Source organism: Calidris pugnax, unplaced genomic scaffold, assembly GCF_001431845.1.
Source record: "Calidris pugnax isolate Ruff unplaced genomic scaffold, ASM143184v1 scaffold30, whole genome shotgun sequence".
Classification (NCBI taxonomy): Eukaryota; Metazoa; Chordata; class Aves; order Charadriiformes; family Scolopacidae; genus Calidris; species Calidris pugnax.
In genome coordinates this window covers 296835-313579 of record NW_015090776.1, presented here as the reverse complement: position 1 = coordinate 313579, position 16745 = coordinate 296835, and the positions used below count along the sequence as shown (strand labels likewise).

At 35.2% G+C, this 16745-nt stretch overlaps 1 protein-coding gene across 1 annotated transcript in view; it reads left to right on the top strand.

Annotated features, from left to right (window-relative positions):
* The window catches only part of LOC106890775 (rab GTPase-activating protein 1-like), a 273774-nt gene that overhangs the window by 18493 nt on the left and 238536 nt on the right, over positions 1-16745 (top strand). The window contains exons 3-9 of the mRNA XM_014946791.1: positions 3359-3526; positions 6294-6486; positions 7934-8144; positions 8988-9162; positions 9941-10101; positions 10927-11037; positions 15245-15311. Of these exons, the coding sequence (XP_014802277.1) occupies positions 3392-3526; positions 6294-6486; positions 7934-8144; positions 8988-9162; positions 9941-10101; positions 10927-11037; positions 15245-15311 (1053 nt within the window). The 5' untranslated portion in view covers positions 3359-3391. The remainder of the gene's footprint in view (positions 1-3358; positions 3527-6293; positions 6487-7933; positions 8145-8987; positions 9163-9940; positions 10102-10926; positions 11038-15244; positions 15312-16745) is intronic.

Here is a 16745-nt window from a genome sequence, read left to right as displayed (position 1 = left end):
CTTGTGTGAGCTAAAGAGTGTAGAATTCCATTCTTCTGGTTGAGGCATTTGCTTCATGAGTGTCTAACCCATCAGTGCTCATGTTTTACTACTAAACTGAAACTAATTTGGCTTTGTTTTGACTGAAATGAGGTAGAGGGCATTTATGTGAATAATTCTGACGGCAGGTTCAAGTAGGCTGTAATGAAAGGCTGGAATTAGGGGGTCTGGGGTGGTGATTTTTTCAGCTAATGTAGTTGCATATGGAAAAAGGTCTGTCTCTGCACTGGATGTGGTAGTTGAAGCTGATTGTAAAGACAAGCATGCAGTAGACTCCTAAGGACATTAAAGGCCTTGCAACTCAAATGTAATTGCAGGAATGTGTATGGTATGCTTTTAAGTGTCTGATCTGAATGAGAAACTCCTTGCAGTCAACTAATGTTTATAATATTTCCTTTGTCTCTCTGATTAAAATTTAGAAAGTAGGAGTTCTCTTAAGCTTCTTTTATCCACCTAGGGCAAGAACAAATATTTTGTACATCGGTATGCTTCTCTACTTGCATTACCATAATTTTCTCTGACTTTACAAAGGTTACATTTTCCCTGGTTTTATTATTAAAATATTGCTACCAAAAACTTCTCCTCGTTCACAGTGTGCCTGTCAGTTCCTACTTTACTGCAGAAAGAACTGGTGATATGCTAATGTTAACAGTATGCATTTGTGTTTTGATAATTAATATAGTAGAACGGTCTTATATTGGAGTTCCTGTGTTATTCTTCCATAAGTAAGCACAAAAAATAAATTTAAATAGAATCAAACACAAAAAAAGTTGTCAAAGTAGCTTTTGTGCCTCCTTTCTGCAAATGTGCTAGAAGTAGTGGTGAGACTTTGTCATCTTCAGGAAGTTCAGCAATAGTGGGTATGGGGTGGGAAGGAGAGAGGCTGCTGATAGACTAGAGCGTTGCTCCTGCTGAGACTGACAGTCATCCTTTGCTGTTTTCTCCAGTGGTAGTGTAACTGCAGAGCTAATGATTACTCAGGATATGCTGTATTTGGGGAACAAAATTTTATGTTCTTTCATTGCCATTGAAGAGTTCTATTAGAGTGGATCTTCACTTTGTATTGAGAATTTACTTTGAAATGAATATTTTTTTAGCGAGAATTGCTGTTTGCTACAAGTAATACACAAGTTCTTAAGCAACGTTTTTACAATGTGACATTTGTTTAAAAATACATGGACTTAATAAGCTGTGTATAACATACTTAAAATCATATGTATTAAAACCTTGTCTTTCTTTTGCCACAGATATCTTTAAAGCAAAGTTTTTTTTAAAACACTGAAACAAAACTTAATTCAGTGGTCAATCCATTACTTAGGCTTGGGTGGAGCTCACTTTACGTCATCTGTCTGAAAAATATTCATGCTTTTGTGTTCATGCTTAGTCTGGAGATATGGAAGACAACAGAGTGTGCTAAACTGCTAATCCAAATTTGTAATCACTCTCTGAATATTATAGCTTTTGTTTAATGACGGTTTTCTAATGTGAATCTTCTAACAAGTTTTTATGCTCTACAAATCGGCTAGGTTAGGGAGAGGGAAAATCTTTTCATAGATTTGCATGTATAAATGGTTATGACAAGGCAAGTCTATTTCTTTCTGTGAAAAAGCAAAAGTATGTTGGCTGTAGTGTCAAAAGTGATACGAAATATTTTTTGTATTGAAAGTAGTTAAGTCTATTTCTTTCTGTGAAAAAGCAAAAGCATGTTGCCTGTAATGTCAAAAGTGATACGAAATATTTTTTTGTATTGAAAGTAGTCTAGTTCCTACACTTGTTTTTTGGTCTGAAGTTGCTAAACTGCCTCTTGTAGTTAGCACGTTAAGTAATGCCTGTTCAGGATAGTGGAGAACTTGCATGTCGTCTCTTAAGTGCATTTTTGTGGTTCCCTATACCTAGACCTATATTTTTTTTTTTTCTTCATCACTTGATGTTTTGGAACTGTAACTGACAAGCAAGCATGGCACAGTTCTGCATCTTGGGACTACCGTGAAAAGCAATGTGTAGCTAATCCTGTCCTTGTCCACTAGTCACAACAGACATTTGGTTGAGCCTCTTTTTGGGGACTTTCAAGCCTTGCAAAGGTGATAATAGCAGTTTGTTTCTCCCATGCTGTACCTGACTATCCGAATTCATGAGTCTTAGGCACAGTGCAAAGGTGATAATAGCAGTTTGTTTCTCCCGTGCTGTACCTGACTATTCCAAATTCATGAGTCTTAGGCACAGGAACTCCCAGCACTCAGCCAGAATAGTCTTTTTCAAGAAACTGATATGGAAGTAGACCGTATCTGGAAGTGCATACTGTTTATCAAGTCTATCTGAAAATGTTTTTACTTTTTTTAACACAAAAAATATAAAGACCTAGATCCATTTAAAATATGAAAAGTCGTACTGTGTTCTTCATTTTAGCTTTCCATTCCCCAAGGAATCAGGAAAGACATTCTGAATTTAACATAAGTGATACTGTCTTTATTTGGTGGATACCTGTAGTAGCTGTCCTCGTTCTGAAGTGCTAGGAATGGTTTTGATTCTGTATTTTTCTATGAGCTTGTAAAGTACAGGTTGACCATTATTTTGCCCTTTTTTTTTTTTCTAGATTTATTTTTTGCTGTGTAGACAGGGGAGAACTTGTTCTCCGTTTCCATAATATTTACAGTTTGTTTGTTGTTTGGTTTTGGGGTTTTTCTTGTTGTTTATTTTTTTTTTTTTTAGAGTATTGTGGTTAATGTTAGCTCTGTTGTAGGTGGTTTCAGATAAATTTGCTGAGAAGGATGTGATTGTGGTTTAGTATCACCTTTGACTTCATCACCAATAGATACAAAAAGCAATAAAAACAATTCTAACATAATCCATTGCTAAATATGTTTTCATGTGGTTAGCACACACTTTGATATGCAGTTGTTGGAAAATTAGTGTTTAGTTAACCTGTATCTTCACACAACCTGTGTGATACTCTGGGTAAGAAATATGCCCGAATGAGGGAGAACAAAGGGAAGGAATTCAGGAAGAGGGAGCAAACTCTGGAAGATTAAAAACAGGGGAAGTAGAAGCTGTGAGGTAAATTTCCTCATGTGTTATCCTATAATTTCATAGCAGTGGCTGTTACCTATGCATAGAGTTGTTAACACAGCTGCTAAAAATCATTCCTGCTATTTAAAAAAAGATTCCTTTTTTTTATCAAATCAGAGTTTGAAGAATATAGTATACTATGTTCATATAACTTTGGGTAGTATATTATTTGACAATAACTTCATATTGTACCTATTAACATATTGTTTATAGCTTCTAAACAAATTACTTAATATTTTTGCTTCTTTGTTAGGCTCTTGTGGCAGGAGGAGGCTATTGACCTGAGATGGAAGTCAAAACATCATTTAGCAAAAACAGTAGGACTTCTGAAACTGTATCCACATTAATTAATGAAGAATTTGTCCTGGTTCATCAGCAATCTGAAGACACCTGTGGAAAAGATGAAAAACCTCGGCTAAAGGTTTACTATTACTTCATTTTAAATGTGTAGTAAGATTTATATTGATAAAAAGATTTCAACTTCTTTTGAATAATTAATTAAAAAAAACTGTGTGGGCTTGAGAAAACTTTTGCACTGTAATTACGTATATTATTTGACAATAACTTCATATTGTACCTATTAACATATTGTTTATAGCTTCTAAACAAATTACTTAATATTTTTGCTTCTTTGTTAGGCTCTTGTGGCAGGAGGAGGCTATTGACCTGAGATGGAAGTCAAAACATCATTTAGCAAAAACAGTAGGACTTCTGAAACTGTATCCACATTAATTAATGAAGAATTTGTCCTGGTTCATCAGCAATCTGAAGACACCTGTGGAAAAGATGAAAAACCTCGGCTAAAGGTTTACTATTACTTCATTTTAAATGTGTAGTAAGATTTATATTGATAAAAAGATTTCAACTTCTTTTGAATAATTAATTAAAAATAACTGTGTGTGCTTGAGAAAACTCTTGGACTGTAATTGCCAGTGAAATTAACAGCACAGATTAAGTAAATCTGTCCAAAAATGGCAATTCAGTTTTTCTTTAATTAACTTCTTCAGGAGTCAGCTTTATTAGTATTTTGTGAGTTTATACATTAGTAAAAAATGATTTTCAGCCAGTGAAATTAACAGCACAGATTAAGTAAATCTGTCCAAAAATGGCAATTCAGTTTTTCTTTAATTAACTTCTTCAGGAGTCAGCTTTATTAGTCTTTTTTTTATTTATACATTAGTAAAAAATGATTTTCAAAGAATGGGCTTCAGATAAAAGCTTGGGAAATACTCTTTTTTTAGGGACCAGAGACTCTGGGTGTTGTTATCTTAAAAGCATGTAATTAGGCTGCATAGCAATAGGCCACAGAGAGTCGGTTTTTTTAATTTTTAATTTAGTTTTCTTGCTTAGTACTGCTTTAGGCATGACTAAGACCTTTCCTAAAAGCTTTCTACCTCTAAAAAGCAGAAAATTTTTACATTTTGGTGACAGCTGATTGGTTAATTACAAAATTCCTCACTTCAGTTGCAGTAGCTTGTTTACTGGTTTTGGTCCACTTGGAACAATAGGAATTTGTTCCCCTTGAAATGACAATAAGTACTTAGTCTGTCTTTGCATAACTGTTCGGCATTTATTTACAACTGATTATTTCTGTCTGTATTAAACACTAGCTGCTTCTTCAGTAATTATGTCTGGAAAGAGGCAGGTGAACCAAAGGTAGAATCCATGATGAAAATTTATTATTGGCCATGTTTTGTTTTGTTTTGTTTTTTTAATCTGAATAAATACTACTTTTGAAAGGCTGTATTTATTTTTTTTTTTTCCCCTAAGGAATGTGTCTTACAATTTTCTTGCCATTTCCTTACATTTGTCCCATGGGTGGGACAATTGAAATGGTATTTTTTTTTTTTCCCCTAAGGAATGTGTTTTACAATTTTCTTGCCGTTTCCTTACACTTGCACCCCTCCCATGGGTGGGACAATTGAAATGCATTGGCTATGACTAAAAAAGTAAAATTTTCTTTAAGAGAAATCCGTAACAAAGTCTGATCTTTTTGTTCTGAATGGAGGATCTAAACATACAAACTTACTATTTTAAGAGAGGTCTGTAGTTTTTAGATGGATGGTTGTTGGACTAGCAAGTGATAACACGTGCATTATACGTAACGGGAAGAGACATTGAATTATACCTGATTTAATTTTGTTGATTCTGAGATCTTTGGCTCCAGTGTGGCTTAGTGCTAAGCTTTGAGGTAGATATTAGTGTCCTGTACAACACAAGAAAATTGCTGTCAGCAGTGACTGGTGGGCGGGAAGAGCAGGCCACTGCCATGTGAAACTGGGAGTGCAAGTATCTGGCTCGACTGCTGAACTTATTATGTGACTCTGGAGGAAGAATGCAGCTGTGGCCAGGTTACTTGTCCTCCTTGTGCTTTCCCTCCCTGTCCTCCCTGTGTCTTTCCTTCTGGAAGACGAAACTAATCACCTTGTGAAACTCTGATTCTGCAAATGAAAAATTATGTAAGAAATAGATAAAAGTCTATAATGTCCTTTGACAATATTCTGACGAATAAATTCTGCTGTCTGTTGTTTTCCATGGGCATGAATAGTTCAGTGAGCAGACCTTGAGGAAGGGGAAATATAAGGATTAGGTACAAAGGCATGAGTGACTAGTTAAAATGAGCTGAATTAGCAAGGGAGAAGATGCTATATTCGGGACATCTTTAAAAAAAATTGGATTTCTTGAACAATGATGTTTCTCATATTCTCAGTAAACTTTAGAAAAAGAAATGTAACTTTTTATTTTGGTAATTTAAACTGCCCACAACTTTTCAGTTGTGTTGAGGTTATTTTTTAGTACTGCACACCTGAGAAGTTGACATCAAAGTAAATGTTAAGCTTTTTTTGTTTTTACTTTAAGTTGGTAATTTATAAAAATACACAGTTTTCTTACTGGTTATTGTTTGCTAATATAAAGATGTCCAACTTTTGTACTATTAAATATTAAAAAGGAAAAGAGACAATGTTCTGTGAATGTTTAGTGGGTATCAGAAGCGTGGCATGAGTAGTTCTATTTAGTAAAATGGATGTCTGTTAAATATCATACAGCCTTATAGATGCTTAGGATGTTGTCTTCTTTAGCAAAGTTTCTTAACTTTTGTTATTAGTAAGACTATATGTTTGAAAAATAATAGTGAAAGTAAAGGTACAAGTAGCTTTAAAAAAAATGTTGTTTCCTCCTGCTTACAGGTATTTGCAAGTGGAGATGATCAGCTGGAGAAGGCAATGGAAGAGATACTGAGGGATTCTGAAAAAGACCAGAATGATTTCACTGTTCTTCAAGAAGGTTCCAGTGATGCCTGCAGCCAGGCAGCTGGAGATAGGTCATCAGGTCAAACATATCAACCATCTTTGCACCTTGTTTTAGACCCTTCTACTACAGGTATTGCTAAAATGCTTCCCCCTCAGTCATATATGGCAGTTTTTTCCTTTATGCAGTTTCAAGTTAACCTTAAAATTAATATAAAGCTTTCTTGAACTTCATTCCAAAATTGCAGTGGAGAATACACTGGAGCCTCCTCTCCTTTTCTGATTTGTTGAGAATTTTAGACAGAAGTAGATTATCATCAGATTGATATTTTGTGCTTTCCTGTTCAAGATAATTTTCATTTTGTTTTCAGCCCTAGATGAATTAGGAGTTGGTATCAGGTAACTTGCTAAATAGACTACAGACAAGGTGGAGATGCTGGTGATGGACTATGAGAAATTTCAGGGTGGTGATCATTGACAGTACTAGCTACAAATGAAATGTACCCTGAGCAAACTGATAAACTTTTCAGCCCTGGTTTTATGACCAGTTATCAGTAAGGACAGCTTTAGTTCTGATATTTGCTAAGAATGATTGTGGTACCCTGACCCCCCGCAAAATATTAGGAAAATAAGGCTGTGGCCATCTCTGTGGGCCTTGAATTCTTTTTCCCTCGGTAGTATGTGGAGCATTTCTGTGGTATTGTATCAGATAATTTCCATAGCATCTGTTTGGGAAGTAAAAAAAAAGTTTGTGGTGGAATAAGATATATGGCTTATGCATTATGGAAACACCCTTCTCTTAATTACATGTATGCTGCACTTTAGAACGATCTGTTCTAAAATACAGCCAGTCTACTGGCTTCCTGCTTGACAAGATTTTTAGGCTGATGTGCTTCAAACAGAGCACAACCCTTAGCACGAATGAAAAAAAATACTTGTAAATACTTTTTTTTTCCTGCTCTCCAGTAGAAATAATCCAATTTTTAACCTTTATTGTAATCCTAGTATTACAGAAGTATTAGCTCCCTCAGTGTTGCCCTTGTCCATAGTAGCGTGATAGTGGAAAAAAACCACTTCTCTTCTGCTGATTAGAGGAGCAAACAGGTACCCTTTTCCTTTCTCCAGCTCCTTGATGGTTTCGTGCAGTTAATGTAGCTACCCTGAAGTGTGAACCACATTTAATTCTACACAAGACATATGAGATAAGAGAATTAAAGAGGCATCGTTATGCAAAACGATGAGTAGGAATTAGAAGGGAGGTACAAGCAAACTTAATAACATCTGGGGAATAGAGCTTAAGGAAGAATTGTGTTCTAGCAATGCCAAAAATCAAAAGGCAATTTGACCCTATGCAGTACTTGGAAACATGCACCAGAATAGACTTTATTAAAAGGCAATTTGACCCTATGCAGTACTTGGGAACATGCACCAGAATAGCCCTAACATTAATGTTAAGCTGCTGAATGGATTTCTTACTATTGGAGCTGGTCCTTTCTTAAGAAAAAGTGGGAAATTTTGCTATGGAACTCTTTCAGGAAACAATGCGTAAAGATGAAAACAAATGGTTTCTTCATTTTCAGAAATCTCTGCACCAAGGCCATCTTCTCCCAGTGAACCCCTGGAAGAGGACAGCGTATTGTTTAACAAACTGACTTATTTAGGTAGCACAAAGGTGTCTGCCCCTCGAAATGAACCAGAAGCTCTACATGCCATGGCAAACATGAAATCCTCAAGTCGGGCCCCTTTACCTGTAACGCTTTATGTTCCAAACATTCCAGAAGGCTCTGTAAGGTAACATACAAATGTTTCTTTTGTTTCTTGCACAGACACATAAAAGGTGGATTCTGACACTGTTACTCAAACGGAGAAGTAGAATTGCTGGATTTGTGCCTACAGTTGTTGCTGACGATGGTTATTTTTGAGAAATTCCTCTGAGGCAACAAAATACATGCTCAAATGTAACATGCAGTACATAGTTGGTGGTGGCAGTTGTCAACAAAAACATATCTTTCTCCTTGTGTCTCTGTTCAAATATGATAATAAGAGATACACTGGAAAGTATGCTACCCCTGTTCTCTCTCTGAAGTTTCTGAAATATTCTCTGAGTTCTGAGTTTGAGAGGAGTTTAAAATTTTGTATGAGCCCTTAGATCAGTGATTACTATTCAGCTGAACATGGCAGCAGGCATTTCCTAAGCTATATAGTCCTGTATAAATAATAAAACCAAACAGAATAAATAATGTTTTCTTAATGTTTGCCTAAACAGAATTTAATTCCTTTGTAATGTTGCACTTTCTTTGATCTTTGTATGCAAATTGCATTTTCACAGTTGCTGTGGTCTACTCCCATGTTTTTAATGAATGATTGCAGGGCAATAATCGTTTTTATCGCATGATATAGAGATACTGTATTTGTCTATATTATGGAGTATAAAAGAAATTAAGCCAATGTTACAACCAGAAAAATTTACATCTTTAATTTGGAAAGCCTGACATTTCTGTTCCTGCTGCCCATCTTGTGTACTTGAATTTAGTAGTAATTACAGTTTAGTTATTTGTTTATCTAATTGCAGAAAAGCCTTTTAAGTAGGCCTGTTTGTTTTACTGACCTTTTCCTTTGATCTTCCCGTGACAGAATAATAGATCAATCAAACAATGTGGAGATTGCCTCTTTTCCAATCTATAAGGTGTTGTTTTGTGTGCGTGGACAAAATGGGACTTCAGAGAGTGACTGTTTTGCATTTACTGAAAGCAGCTGTGGAACTGAAGAGTTCCAGATTCATGTTTTCTCCTGTGAGATTAAAGAGGCAGTAAGTATTTAGTGTTGCACAGTGACTTGTAAAAAGGATACAAGTGGTATTTTAAGAAGTTATTCAAGATATGGAAACGGTATATGTTTCCTTGAAAAATACATTAATGCATATAATGAATTTCACAGAATGTGCAGCTAGTCAAACATGAATATGAATGTAATTTAATTATTTTCTTTTTATTTTAGAATTTCAATAAAATGCCAAAGTGCACTGTAATGGGAAGACTTAGTTTAAGTTTAAGACAAATATTTTGATTTTTTTCAGGCCTTATTTGCTATGTTTCAGACTAAAGTTGCAGTGTGGACCTTGTTAGTTACAAAGAATTGTTTTACAGTGCTCTGCCCTAGATACTTAGGAAGAAGTATGTGATAGTTTGGGAGAAAAGAATTTAGTTGGGTGCAAAATAAGAGATTGAAAAAAGAAATCTCCTTGTTTTTTGACATTTGCAAGAGCAGGCTGTAAGTTGTGTTGTTAAATACACAACCTGAAAAGTACATTATTCAGGTCCTCTGATGAGTTGCATTCCTATATTAACTTACTGAGTATTACATAAGCAGGGAATGTGACATGAATAGAAATAGGAGATGTTGTTACTGAATTTGCTTGGTTATTAAACAGCTGAACTGAATGCTTTGTGTTATGTGAGGCACGCTTTGTGTTCAGTATAAGAGGCAAGTGACAGTAATTTTATGTCCCTCAAAACCACATCACAATACTCTATTAAGAATACTCTTTTATTTTTGATAAAATTGTTTATTTTTTTGGTTTTTTGCAGGTCAGCCGGATTTTATATAGTTTCTCAACAGCATTTAAACGGTCTTCCAAACAAGCATCTGATCATGTTAAGGACTTTGTTCTTCCTACTCCAGATAGTGATGTGTACACTTTCAGTGTTTCCCTAGAAGTCAAAGAAGATGATGGAAAAGGGAATTTTAGGTAATGTGAATGGAAAGAGAAAAACAGAAATCTCTTGGAAAAAAGTATATAGCTACTTGCAGAAGGCACTGCTGCTGTGTTGCAGTATAATAGATTTGGCCTCTTTTCATAAATAGACTCGTTATAACGAGGAAGCTGTTGCTTTGCTATTACAGTTTTCTTCTCTGGATCTTTTCTGTAAAAAGATTAAAAATCGGGATACCTTTTTCAAATCAGTTTCTTTTAAATACATGATTTCTGGTAGGGATGCTCAAGGGAGGCCTGAGGAAGACAGTAGGAAGTCTGTCACAAACTTTACACAAACTAGTTTTCTTGAGTAAATGCAATCTAGTGGTGTCTCTCTTTTTTTTTTTTTTAATAGGCTATTAAATTCCAAATTTATTGAAGATTTAGGAAATGTAAACTTCTCTAAGAATTACATGGGACATGGGAGCGAAGTATTCCTTGCCTAACAGTTAATTGCAAGATTTTGTTTGAATGGATGAGAGAGCTGATAATAAGAGTCAATTCTGTGAAAGTTTCCTATTTATTTTTTGCTTCATAGTCAGTATATAGCATATTTTCTATAATTTAAAACCTTAAAATATCCCATGTGGTTTTGGATATGTTTGTTTGATAAATCCCCCAGACAGTCAGTTTACTAACCGTGAGCTTATAGTCTGGTTTTGTTCAGTGCTGGTTTATTACCTTGTGAAAAAAGGAAGAGAATGTCCCTCCAATGAGTTGAGCCATTAGCAGTTTAAGTCAGCTGCTACTCTCTTTTCTGTATTTAACAGTTAATTTTCTGTACTGGTACTAAAGAAACTTATTTCTTTATTCTTTTAGCCCTGTGCCAAAGGATAGAGATAAGTTATATTTCAAACTTAAACAGGGAATTGAGAAGAAAGTGGTAATTACAGTTCAGCAACTTTCAAACAAAGAACTAGCCATTGAAAGGTAAGATTCTTAGCTTTTCTCCTTTTAATTGTCTTTTTGAATGTGCTGTTAGGATACCTATGACATCCAAATGCGTTTGATTTTGTTTTCTCTTGCTTTTAAGTAGTGCAAAACCACACATTTATTGTAATCCTGCTTTACCAGCAGCTCAAGGTTTAGCAAAAGTAACCAAGTTAGGTTGTCTGAGCTATGTGAAACCTTGGAGCATATTAATCTGTTAGATTACTGGAACACTACAAGTTTGGACTCACCATGCTGGTTAGAAGCAGCAATTTTTTTGGTGGAGTCTTCAAGATGAGGAGGATTCCTTTGTAGTTTATTATAATTATCCTAATTTTTATCTTCAAGTGATGAAGAGCTCTGCAAGGGTTGATGACTCATGCTGTATCTCCTGGAAATTACATGAGAGGGATCCCTTTTGGACAGAATAATCTCATCTTTTGTGCGAAGCATTTGCACAAGAAGTGGATCATGCATGTGAAAAATAACTTAGTTAATGTGTTCATTAACACTAGCCTCTTGTTACTGCATTAGTAGAAAGTATTATACAATATAATTAGGAAATTCCCTCTCAATAGCTCAATTTTTAACAATAGCAAGCGCCACCAGATGGCAATCTTATCAAAAGAGTAACAATAGAAGAATTCAATTTTAGTGACAAGGGAATCCAAGATAACAGAAGAATCAAGAAAAAAGCCCCACGGTCCTTCCAGAACCTAAGATTGATTTCTTCAGTTGCTTTCAAGCTCATATTTAAAAAATGAGAGTAAAATTTCAGATAAGTAATATACAGCAGAATTTTTTATCATCATTGTTTGGTGTTGTGAAATTGTGCTTTTGTTACTAATTAGCTTTAAAAAAAAGCCTTATTTTCAATATGTTTTTAATTTAAATAATTTTGGCTTCAGAATTCAGTTAATGAATTACAATCTCTTTTAAGCATTTCTGAATAGTATTTGATTGTTGGTTTTTTTCCCCAAAAAAGCAAAGCTAACTTCCTTGGAAATTAGCTTTAATTTTGATTTCGTTCAGAATATTCAGTTAGGTTGTTTTTTTTATCGCCACAAGCTTTGCCAATAAAAAGTTATTTAATTGACATGACATACACAGACTTGTAAGTTATTTTATGTACTTACACTGCATAACATTAAAATTCAAAACCAGTATAAAAGATGAATTCAGGTTACATCAGACAGTGAGCTTCTAAGCAATTTAATGTGTCTTTAAAAATATTTCTGAGTGGAAATAACAATACAAAAAAATGTTGTTAAATCAATTGTTTAATTGACATGACATACACAGACTTGTAAGTTATTTTATGTACTTACACTGCATAACATTAAAATTCAAAACCAGTATAAAAGATGAATTCAGGTTACATCAGACAGTGAGCTTCTAAGCAATTTAATGTGTCTTTAAAAATATTTCTGAGTGGAAATTGCAATACAAAAAAAATGTTGTTAAAGAAATTTGGTCTCTGGTCTAAAGAGTCTTTCTTCATGGTCCTGGAAGAGTAAACCTGGTATCACTCAGAGAAACTTGCCACCTCCTGGTGTTCAGGCAGGGCCTGTGGCTGGGTTAAGTTGGTAGAGTAGGTTACTCTCAGTTGAGTTATTTTGGCCCTTCCTACCTCTGTGGCCTATTTGACCTGGGTTTTGCCTGTTTATATCTAGGTCAAAGCAGGTAAAGAAATTATGTTTTTTCCTGTCTCCCAGGTTTGAGTCCTGGGTGTCACTACATAGGTTCAGTCTCACAATGTGGGATATCAGGTCTTAGTTGTACACAGGATTAAAGAAGAAAATTCTGGTTAATAATCAGGGGGCTTTAAGAAAGTTGTGATGAAGAGTGAAATGGGCTTTCATTCTGAAAGTATGCTACTAATCATACGGGAGAGTTACCAAGTTAAATAGGTATAGCTTAGGTTAAAGACTGGAGTGGTATCCTTAGAACTGATGTGCAGAATTGGCTGGTTGCTTAGCAGTACTAGGGACTCCTAAAGATCATGTTAATACCATCAGTCTTATCTGTGGGTAGCATTTGTATTTATATATAGAGAAATATATATTAGAGAAGAATAATTTCAGTTCTTTTTTTGTGGGTCTAGAAACTAACTGAATTTAAACACAATATTGGCTGGTTGCTTAGCAGTACTAGGGACTCCTAAAGATCATGTTAATACCATCAGTCTTATCTGTGGATAGCATTTGTATTTATATATAGAGAAATACATATTAGTGAAGAATAATTTCAGTTCTTTTTTTGCGGGTCTAGAAACTAACTGAATTTAAACACGGTGTCGCACCTGCACATAGCCAGTTGGTATCTAGCTGGAAGTGCAGAAAACCCAACATGTCAGAAGTGGCAAGACTGAGGTCCACAGTCTGTGCAGGTCATTTTGAATTTTGGGTGTGTGGTTCAGCCTCCTCAAATCGGAAGCTGAACATGTTGGCAACTGTTTACGTAAAATCTGGCTCCTCTGCAAGTGAGGGTTCTGAATCCACATGAACTCATTTTGCTCTTTGAACTTAGTGGAAAGAGAAGTCCTGACTCTTCTAGTAGCAGGAGACAGTTGGTCATCAGAGGTTTCTGTTTCTGTGAGAGGCAGGGGTTACTCATTCCCGACTCCCACACTTACAATGCAAAAGATACTATAGCCCCCCCCCCCCCCCCCCCTAATAAATCATAGCCCTTTCAGAGCTGTTTTGACCTAAGAAATAATAAGTAGTCAGTTTGCTGTAACATTCTGCCTGGTCTAATTAGTGTCTCAGAGAAACCTGCTTGTGTGGTCAAAGATAAGTCCTAGCATTTTAGCTACCTTGGTTGCTTTACATGGCACTGCATTATGCTATATAGATAAATCAAAATTGTTGTCTATTTTTTTATTTGCCACTTTTATTTCTATTCTATTTCTAGTAGTGCAAGATTATGGAGAAGGAAAAATATAATTGTGGATGGAAGTTACTGTTTAAGTGTAATGAGGTGGAAAATGAAAATCATATATCCAAATGTAATGGGGGTGAACTTACTATGTGGTGTGGTAATTGCATTTCTCAAGACTTTTACAGTTAATAGCATTATTGAAATGATAGTTGCTATTATATCTCTGTTCATGATACAGCGTGCTTGCCTGAAAGCTGTGAAACTATTCTGTCTTCATTGCTAACCTATGAATGTTCAAATAATCTCTTGCAATTTACATTTGCTGAAAAATATAAATAATAAGTGGGTTGCCCAGATGACAGACCTGCCTTTGTTCGGTCTTGGAGAAGGTTGGGAATAGGGGGCCATCTGTGGTGCATATGAATACCTGGTGGGAGGGTATGGAGGAGATGAAACCAGACTCTTCTTGGGGGTGCAGAGCAGTAGGATTACAGTCAATGGGCACAAATTACTTCCCTGGAAATTACCCTGTCAGTACAAAGAGTTGAGCATTGAAACAGATTGCCAAAAGAGATAGTTCACTCTCTGTTCCTGGAAGTGCTCAGAACACCACTTGGCAAGGCCCAAGGCAATGCAGTTCAAGTTGGTCCTCTTGAGTGGTTGCTTTGATACTCAGGAAGTTTGAAAGTGTGAATGTTTTAAGGATGTTTTGGAATTCTTTTTTTTTTTTTTCCTCTTAAAAATATCAAGAATGCTTTGTTGTTAAACAACTGGGCTGGAATTCTGCAGTTCAAGGCCCTGTATAATACAGAAGTTAATTTTTAAAAAATAAAGAATGAAAGTCTAAAAATTCAGCACATCATTGTTTTTTTTTAAGGGCCTGTGATGCTACATGATGTTTTATACCAGTGATGTTATGAGCTATAGAATGCATGAATTTGTAACTTTTCATATGATTGTATGAAAAACAATTTTTAAAGTGGACTGGGGAGAGAGTGAATTTCTTCTTGCCAATCTCTATCACTAATGTATAGGAATTGTTTGTATCTTTAAGCTCAGTATTCTAAGTTGTCTTTAAGAATAATTGTTCACAGGTCAGACACTAATTTATGTCATCTTCATTCTGGAAAACAATTTCATTGTCACTGCTAAAATATATATTGTGATGTTTCTTGACCGTTGCCATAACACTAACAGAAAACCATGAAGAAAGGTTTTCTTTAAATTAGAAGCAGTAGGTGGCTGTGCCATTATGTTCAAGAAAATACTGTTACATTTTAAAAAGCTAATTATATTTTAAAATTTTTTTTTAAAATAAACTTCACAGGTGCTTCGGGATGCTACTAAGCCCTGGACGAAATGTGAAGAACAGTGACATGCATTTACTAGACATGGTAATACTTAGCTCTTATAATCCATGTAGTAGGATGGAGGTGATTTAAAAAAACAAAGAAAACTCAACCAACCAAAACTCTTGTCTGTTTGGTTTTTTGTTTGGGGTGGTTTGGTTTTTTTTTTTGGTTTCTTAAATCCTGGGGTTTATGTCTTAAAACTAAAACCAAACTTGTTACATAGGATGGGTCAAACATTTCGGTTAAACTCAAAACCTGTGGCTTCTGTTTTTTGTTCAGTTGTTGAAGGCACTGATGAGGTCAGCTGACAGCTGGTTATTACAAATAACTAAGCTTTCTGTATGGTGTTAACCATCTTGCCTTAACATTTAGAGCAAATAATTGTTGTATTTGGGCATCAAAGAGTGGCCTTATTTTTCCAAGATGCTGAAAACTTTACCTTTATTAGCTTCATTTGAATTGAAATTCTTGCTCAGAGTTTGAAGTATTCGCTTGTCTTTACAATCTTGATTTCTTATGAGTTGCTTCCAAGAAAACAACTGCAAAATAATGATACTTTCTGTGGTAATATCAATTTACTTTCATGCTGTGGATAAGAATGCAACCATTTTCAAGTCAAGAAGTGCTTGAGTTAAACCAATCAGACATTCTGTGTCTGTACAGTTATCCTAGTTTTACCTACTCCATTTTTATACTCATTTTGATGATTCTAGCTATCAGTATTTAGTTCTCTTGTCTAACAAGAGATACAAATACTATTTTATTTGCCTGTTTGCATCTACTAGCTCATTTTTTTTCTGTTTTTATTTGCTAACATTAGTTTCTCAGATACAGAGGCGTTGCTGTTACTATTAACTTTATTGTATGTGGATGTTTTGACTTTTATTTGCATACTGTCCTGAAATTTGGCTCTTTAAATCTCAAGTTGCTATGAACTGGAATTCCAGTCCATTGGCATATTTACAAATAAAAGTCCACGTCTGAGCAACTCAAGGAAGAATCTGGCAGAGGTGTAATTACAGAATGGGAAAAAATCAGCCTGACCTTTGGGTTGGTGGTGTTAAGGTCTTACTCTGCTAAGGTTTTTTTCTTTTTCTAGACTATTTCTGTGTATACTGTGGGCTAGTATAATTTTATGAATCCTTTTGTAACCCATCCTCTCCTAACAACCATCTCAGCTGCTCAGAAAGTAGAGTGGCGGACATCTCACCATACTTTCATGCTTATAAATATTGAAAAAAAATATGTTGATAAACTATCTTGTCTACGTTTTCTTATGCAATGTTTCTCTTCTAATGTTTCTTCTTTCTCTACCATTTCCCTATAACCTTTCTCAATCCATTATTTCATATTCTTTATTTGGATTGTGGTCTCTAGAGCCAGCACAATCTTACTCTGAAGTTCCTAGAACTATTTCGCCTCCCTATGCTCAATCTCTTGATTTTGAGCTCATGCTCAAACCATGACTTTTAATGG